Source organism: Buceros rhinoceros, unplaced genomic scaffold (genome assembly GCF_000710305.1).
Source record: "Buceros rhinoceros silvestris isolate BGI_N320 unplaced genomic scaffold, ASM71030v1 scaffold9897, whole genome shotgun sequence".
Classification (NCBI taxonomy): domain Eukaryota; kingdom Metazoa; phylum Chordata; class Aves; order Bucerotiformes; family Bucerotidae; genus Buceros; species Buceros rhinoceros.
The window spans coordinates 59,433-67,753 of NW_010423955.1; the positions used below are offsets into that span (position 1 = coordinate 59,433).

The following is an 8,321-nucleotide window of genomic DNA, read 5'->3' on the forward strand; positions in this document are numbered from 1 at the left end:
AAGAGGAACAGCGGGTTCAGAGAATGTTACTTTGGAAGCCAGAAGCATTGCAAGTTGACTAAGCTTTGTCCGGCTTTGGGTTACACCTTCCGGTTAGCAGCTCAGAATGACATTGGTACTAGGTAAGTTAACCAAGGTACACGCTTTCTTCAGGAAAAGTAGTAGCTGAAAGGTTTAACTCTCACTGTCAGTGTAAAGAGAAGTTTCAGGGGAGAGTTTTATTTGGTTGTTTTTTTCTCTGTATGGTTTTGAGTTAAACATTCCACATTTGCTCTGTTATTAATGCGTTAGAGTAAGTCACGCTTCCCCAGTGGTATGGTTCACCTCAAGGAATCACCGTGTACCTTCACATGATGAGGTCAGCCAAAGAAGATAAGTTCCTTTTGAGGTGCTAAATGGTGTTTTGTGCTCTATTCCGAATACAAAAAGTATACATCTGTTATGTAAAATTCCCACTAGGGACCTCTGTGAACCAAGAAAAACAAGCAAGAGGAAGTGGAGTTACAACTTTTGAAAGGAATCTTGACATATTTATTTTTCTGGTTTAAAGTAAGGCCCTTCTGTCTTTCTTCAGCAGTACAGTTCCTTCCTTCTTCGCAGGACTGGCAGGGCTGGCTGATGGGGTGGGAGAGAAGGGGGAGAGCACCAGGACCAGGAGAGGACAGGCACAGCAGAACCCTGCAGGATGGGTCTCTGGTTCTGCTGTAGAGAGAGTAGGCCAGGAAAAGCTGAGCTGTGAAGAAGCTAAACATCCAGTGCTCTTGTATACTCCTTCATTGTCCTTCTTAACTAAACAGGATCTAATGATTACAAGAAGGACAGAAAAAGAAACTCTAGTGACATGTAGCACAGTGTTTTACTGCGGGAGATTCCTGTATTGTTCTCTTCCATTACACTCTCAGTAATATCTAGCTTTAAAAATTTCTTTATTCACGTTCTGTGCTCTTCCCGGTGAGATGCACTGGGGCTGTTCATGTGAGCACAGAGTCCCTTTTGCCAGCTCCTTGCAAGGTTAATTCCCTCCTTACTGAAATAATTCTTGATCGGAGAGAGGCTTGGGCTGGAGCTGCTGAGTGTGGCTGGAAGCGGACGGCCAGTTTTGTGCAAAGTTCCCAGGTTTGGCATCTCTTTTCATTGCTGGATCCCAGATTTTTAAAGTATTTTAGGGAATGCTTCAAACCCCCCATCCCACCATTTTTTGTTGTTGTTGTTGTTGCTGTTGTTTTCTCTCTCTTTCCTTCAGGCTGTTGAGGAGGAAGTGAACTAAGAACTATATTTATGGTCAGCTGCTCTGTGTTAATCTATGAGATAGGCACCAAGAACACATGGCTTATTTTTATAGACAGCACTCAAAAATACACCATGATAATGTCGTCTAACACTTTGTGTTGTAAGATGGTTTCCGATGGTTGTAATGCTCGTGGACTTACCATTTAATATTATTTTTGTTGAGAGTTCTGACGTTGTCCTCCTGAAAATTCACCAAAATCTGTCCATTTTAAACTTTGTTCTCAAATTTCCGTTGCACACAGTATATTCTGCATGGAGTCTTAAGAGAACACTTGCTTGACATAGCTGCCTGTTAGGTTTCAAGGCTGGGATGGAGGCAAGATGAGAGCGTCTATCTCCTCTGCCGCCAATGTTCCCTCTGCTTGCAACCTGAGCTGTGCAAAATAGAAACTTTATGCTCAGCTTGAAACGCAAAGAAGTTTGGGCAGAGAAAGCTGGAAGGGAGCAGAGCCATCCTGGAGGGCTGGAAGGGATCTGTGCCTGCACTAGACAGCCACTACGTGATGCTGAGCATGTGTGGTCATGACTGGCTAAATTTTCCCTGCTGGCTTTGGAGGGGCATGTCTGAAACAGTGGGATGAGATTTGCTGAAGCACTCAGCTTTCAGAGGTGTAGCTTAAATAGAGGTTGTATTATGAATTTATTAAAGGTGGAAACTGCATCTCAAGTTCAACGTCTAAAAGTGGAACACTTGGGGCTTTATTTCCTGTGTTTTAGTTCCTCTTCATTAAATGAGATTTTCCTCTACTTCACCGTTAAAAGTAAGTTCATATTTTTAGGCAATCAAATACTATTTTTTTGATGTTATTGTGATGTGATCTCCAAAAATGACTGTCAGGACACCTATAATCCTGCATTTTTTTTCTATTTTTAAATCAGGCATTTCCTAACAGGGTGTTTATCTTTTCTACCTGGACATCTTTAAAGTTGTCTAGGTTTTTAAAAATGCAAAATATTTCTCTAAATCCACTGAGCTGGAGCTAGAGCTAGTTTTGGCTTAGCATTTCTCACTCTCCTTCTCTGTCTCTGTGCAGTGGGTACAGCCAGGAGGTGGTTTGCTACACTGCAGGAAATATTCCTCAGACCCCTTCTGCACCAAGGCTTGTCCGAGCTGGTGTTACGTGGATCGCATTGCAGTGGAGTAAAGTAGAGGGGTGTACACCAGAGGAAGCCATCTCCTACACCCTGGAAATTCAGGAGGAAGATAACGTAAGTACCAAGTTGCTGTAAAATATACTGCATGACTTGGGCTGAGCTTTCACTTGTTAATCGAGATCACTGAGAAGATTGGATTGCTGCTTTGGAGGGTCTTCTAGGAGTCCTGGGTACTTGGCAGGACTGATCTGTGTGAAAATTATGAATCCTTAGCAAAAAATCTGTACTGTCACCCATGGTTACTTACAGGAACCTGTAAGGTTTAGGTCAGCTTGTCCTTACCCGGTTCGGTCTGCCGCCTCTGCTTGCTGCTCCGTGGTGCGCTTGCGTTCTGTCACTGGTCACATCTGTTGCTGTAACCTGTGTTCAGCCGGCATGATTGGGTCTGTGCATATTTTACAGCGAAATTATGTTATTCAGGTCAGTTGTAACATCCATCTAGAATGAAAATTATTGTGGCCTTGGAGCTTGAAAGTGATAGTAATAATTTGAAAAGCACTCAGCTGTAAAGCCCCTTCGTGTTCTAGCTACAGACTGTAATACAGAGAGCCCTTCCTCAGCCTCCTCAGTCACCAGGATGTGGTTTTGTTTTTATAGGATAGCGTGTTTCACCCAAAGTACACTGGAGAGGAGCAAGCCTGTACTGTGAAGAATCTCAGAAGAAGCACACAGTATAAATTCAGGGTAAAATCTCTTTATCATTGCTTGGTATTTCCTGTGGGTTTATTCCAGGTGCTATAGGGACCCTTCAGTCCTGCATCCAAAATCGAGTCATCAAATACAAGTTTACTTTATACTGTGACCTAATAAATTAAATTGTCAGTTGTATTTTTACTTCTTTTGCAGGAGATGCTTGTAGCTCAGCCTTTTTGAAACAAGCGTAGTTCTTGGTACCTTGTGCTGTCAGAAATGATGGTGTAAAAACGTGGCTCAGGGTGTGAGGTCATTGTAGTTGGCTGCATTACTCCCCAAAAACCTGATCCATGGTCACAAAAGCGATCTCACTTCTACACAATGGAGCAATCTCTGAAAGGAGCCCAGCCAGCACAGCTTCCCTCCACAGCTCAGGGGCATGCAGAAATTGAAGATTTTCCAACTCATACGTACACTTCGCTGATTTTGGAGCTGTTTTTTTAGCAAGTGTTGGTGTCTCCTGCTCTGTGGGTGCTCCTAAGACCCCTCCAAAAGAGAAGATGCTCTAAAATCTTCTTGCAAATACCAAATTGAGTCATCTGCCTTGCTGCTGCTGAAGCCATCGAGCACAAGCGCTGGCTGCTGCTATCAAGGAGAAGGTGGTGTGGTTTTTGCCAGGCAGGCTGTGGTGCGGCTGGCTGGCTGTCCCTGCGGCTGGGCTCTCTGGTGAAGCCAGGAGCTGAGTGTGGCTCCACAAGATGGCATTGCGTGGCACAGTCTGGAGCACTGGGTCTCTCTGGAGGTGGGGAGATGCTCTCTGTAAAGCCGATATCTGCCGTGCTCCCACGTTGCCAACAGACGTGGTGTCTGGAAGCAGCTTTGCATCGTTTTTAAACGGCGCAGGGAGAGAAGGATGCCATAGATTTGTGTTGATTCCAAAAAAATTGCCTTCTGTAGGTCTTGGTATATTCAGGAGGAACAAAAAAGCACTTCACCCAAAGATTCGTTTAAATCCTTAAACCCAGCTTAGCATATATTCCGTTATGGAGCAGAAGTCCTCGTGGAGTTGCCTGAAGAACAACCCAAGGAACTGGAAAGTTGTTGTGGTGTTGCTCAGTGATGGTGCCTGTTAGTTTAACCTTGTAAAAGCCACTGTGGAGCTCTGAGGTAAAGGATGGCCCGTACCTCTCTGCAGCCCTGCTTTCAACTTCAACACTGAAAATGGCAAATGGTTTTCATCAGACGCCTGTGTTAGGAGAGAGGCTAGAAATGGTCCTGAGAAGAACAGAGCTCCCCAAGTAGAAACGTTCCTGCTAGCCTATATTTACGATTAGCCATTACAATACGTGTTTTATTACTCCCTTCCTTGGCAGCAGATCTCTGTCCCAGAGACTAGCGTGAGCTAATACAGCTCTCAGCAGCTACAAAACAGAGGACCGTGTGGGGTTTCTTATACGAGCCTGGTCTGCTCAGTCTCCTGGCCAGGTCCTCATGTCTTCTCTTAGCTTAGCAATCTTCCCCCTGAAGTCAGCAGAAGGTGTTCCGGAGTGGGAGGAAGGATTTGGCTGAGAATGTGTTCTTTGTGTGCATCCTGCTCCTTTCAGTGGCTGTAGATGGTGTGTTTCTTGTTGGCGTGTCATGTTACTTAAGCTTTCAATCATGTGATTACTGATACTCTGAATTAATTTGTTTTAAATAGTAATTTGAAATATCTCCAAAGCAAAAATAACATAGTTGTTGTCAGCATTTTCATCTTCTATGAGTAAATAACTGCAAGTTGCCATGTGACACTTTTTTTTAAGGGAAAAACAGCAGAGCTTTTATCTTAATTGTGTCATGATCTCTTACTGGTGGAGGAAGGGGAAAAATAATGTGGTTTGTAAAGAAACAACGTGACAATGTAGTATCTGTTATTGGAATCCCACACACTTAACTGGGATGTGACGTACTTTCCAGTTTGGTATTTGTGTCATTACTAAAAGAACTGTCAGGAAAGCAGTTACAGTAAATAATGGTAAACTTGTGGTTTTGTTTCAGCTGTTTGCTTCTAATGTGGAAGGAAAGAGTTCTCCCAGCGAAGTGTTGGTCTGTACAACAAGCCCAGACAGGCCAGGACCTCCAACCAGACCCATTATTAAGGGACCAATAACATCTCATGGCTTTAGTGTGAAGTGGGGTAAGCCAGTACAATTTGTCCTAGTAGAGCTTTTTTGGGTCATTATAAATTCAAATAAATTTACGTAAATATGTGTTAGAACTTCGATTTTTCATGCCATTTCTCTGTCCAAAGCCGAACATATTTGGAGAGCTTGACATGTCATTTTTTTAGTATTTTAGAAGATTTATGGTGGCTCTTATGTTTTCCAAATCAAAAATGTTCCTTGTTATTATTGACTGCCTTGTACTTGCACTCCAGTGCAGCTTCAGGCTTTTCACCTTCCATGTCGTGTCCCATTGCAGCATCATTCCAGCTGCATCTTTTATCAATGGGACACGCCTCCATGCTGCATCTCTTTCAACGCTCTTTCCACATGTTTTGTTTGTAGCAGCACTATGCAGCCACCGCCTCTGACTTGACTCATGCTGAAAACTAACGTCTGCTACAGACTCCTTCGTGTAGTTAGCGCGGAGGAGTGTGTGGAGGAGAAGGAGTAGAACCAGAAACAAGTTCTGTAAACTTCTTGTTATATTTCACTCCTTGTCTTGATTTACTAACAGCTTGCTGTATGTTTTCAGACCCTCCACAGGATAACGGGGGTTCGGAAATCCTGAAGTATCTATTGGAGATTTCTCAAGGAAGTCCAGAAGGTAAACTCGAAACAAGTTTTCTCCATTTCAATCCATTGTGGCCACTATAAAGAAGTACTGACCCTTTGGGCTATTATCGTTATTATCATTAATGCTCTAACGCTGCTGGTACAAATGAATCCTTAAAACTTGTGGGGTTCGGGGTTGGGATTGGGGAGGGTGTTTATTTTTTTAAGTATGCTCTTTTTCTCTAAGATTGGTGGAATTTTAGGTTGTAGGGCTGAACCAACCATTTGAATTGATATGTTTAATGTATTTTAGAAATAATGATGTTTGTAAGTGTATATATTTGTATACGTGTCTACATACATGTGTGTCTTCTAAGCACGAATAATATTCATAGCAATATTAACACTAATGATGTTCCTGAAATACATAATTTGTGAAAGACCACATTAAGGATTTTCTCTCCTTGTAGACACTGGTAAGCCTTTTGCATTATATTCCTCTGAAATCATATATATCTCATTTTTCAGCAAATCAGTGGAAAGTGGCCTATAGTGGATCGGCTACAGAATATACCTGTACTCACTTGAAACCAGGCACTTTGTATAAACTGCGGGCATGCTGTATCAGCACTGGTGGACACAGTCAGGTAAGTGTGGTTCTACAAGAAGAACTATTAGTTTTGTACTTTCCAGAGATTTAGCTGCTATTTTGGGGTAGATATTTCTGCTTTCAAAGGCAGGTCATTATTTTTGCTGGAGCACAGTAAAGCTGCACTGACTGCAGTTAACCTTATGTTGCAAGCGGCTGAATTTTAGGAGATTTCTGTGTGTACCTGATGGGGCTTTTTTCAGGCAAATTGCGATTTAGTGGTGCTCGTTTTCCTCAGAACCACCCTCTAGGTGTTTATACTTGTGCTAGAAAAGACCATCTTGTTTATCTGATCTGGCCACTTGCTTGAGAGAGGCCACAAAGTCTCAGGTACGTGAGCCTGTGCTGAGCAAAGCTGGTGACTGCAGATGCAGTAGGGGTAGTATGTTGTAACAAATAATTACCTTTCATGTGGCTGACTAATTCTTTAAATTTTGGGGTTCTGTTTTCCAGCAACTGATTCCTGTCATTCCCTTCTTTGATTTAAAATAATTTCAGCACCTACACTTTTATTCCTGCTGCTTTGATTTGTTTTTTATGACTGAGTACTTTAGGCCTTGATATTATTTTAAAAACAAGGAAAATTAAAATAAAGAACCCCTCAACATTAGCTATCAAAGTTTCCTGTGCTACAGTTTTGAATATACTAATGAAAGGACTCTACTAATTGCATTTTTAAGTGACGTGCTTGATAGCATCACCCATGTTTTATTGTTTATATCAATTTCTATTAAGTGGTTGTTGTAGAAAACAATTTCTTGTGCCACTTTCTAATCATGCCTTGCTTTGTAGGCAGTAATTGTACCAGAGAGCTAACTTCAGCTCCCGTTCTCTTCCAGTGTTCTGAAAGTTTACCTGTCCGTACGCTCAGTGTTGCACCAGGTCCCTGCCGGCCACCAAGAGTGCTGGGGAAGCCGAAGCACAAAGAAGTGCAGCTACAATGGGGTAAGCCCTGGGAGCATCTCGCTGTTGAGTAGCTTTGAGTTCGATGCTTAGTTGCTGAACTTGCCTTAGCTTTCATTTCTGTTGCTAGACCTTGTGGAAAGCTTTCGGTGTGTTCTGTTCACTGGGAAAGACACACAAAGTCTGATGAAGGCTGCTCAAGTGCAGAGTCAGAAGTGCAACTTGTCATCGACTGCTGTGGCTCTGTATTGGGTTTCTGAGCTTAGCTGTCCTTTAGGCCTGATGCTGTGCTCCCATTTTTGTTTTCATTAGGACCTGTCTCTGACAGGATTATAAAGTATCAACTACATTAGAATATCTATCCTTTTATTGTAAAAACACCATGTGAGTCAAGATCTTTTTTTATTCCTTTGCAGTATTGACTTAGCAGATGGGTTTTGCTGCTTCTAATGTAGTACTTCTCTCAGAAATTTGACTTAGAACATGTTGAGGGGTTTGGGTGGCCTTTAAGCCCTGAGTCACAGTATAACACACACAAGCCATTGAACACCTGTAATTTTGCAAAGGACATGACACCATGGACGTGACGGTAAACTGTTAAAAAATGCACGTATTTGAGAATAGAAGGTACATGCCAGTATCCAACAGATTTTTTTCCTTACTGTAATAATCTTATAGCATCCAAAATTCTCTATGGCATCATTTGTTAGGCTGAATTCTAGAGCAGAACCATTTCTAACTGACAAATAGATTTCAACACCAATATAAAAATTCTCCTGTGTCCCAGATACCATGTTGTTTCCTATGGAAAAGTACAGAAAAACCATGCCCCTTATGGTGGAGCACTGCTTTGCAGAACCCCACGTGGGTTGATTCTGTTGTACTGCCTTGTGCTACCACATGCAAACATTATCAAATATGTTGTTTTTGTAGGG

At 42.3% G+C, this 8,321-nt stretch overlaps 1 protein-coding gene across 1 annotated transcript in view; it reads left to right on the forward strand.

Moving 5' to 3' along the window:
• The window catches only part of FNDC3B (fibronectin type III domain containing 3B), a gene marked incomplete at its 5' end in the record, with an annotated part of 96,692 nt that overhangs the window by 50,230 nt on the left and 38,141 nt on the right, over positions 1-8,321 (forward strand). The window contains 7 exons of the mRNA XM_010140608.1: positions 6-122; positions 2,325-2,499; positions 3,043-3,129; positions 5,116-5,254; positions 5,815-5,886; positions 6,363-6,481; positions 7,323-7,428. Coding sequence (XP_010138910.1) covers positions 6-122; positions 2,325-2,499; positions 3,043-3,129; positions 5,116-5,254; positions 5,815-5,886; positions 6,363-6,481; positions 7,323-7,428 — 815 coding nt within the window. The remainder of the gene's footprint in view (positions 1-5; positions 123-2,324; positions 2,500-3,042; positions 3,130-5,115; positions 5,255-5,814; positions 5,887-6,362; positions 6,482-7,322; positions 7,429-8,321) is intronic.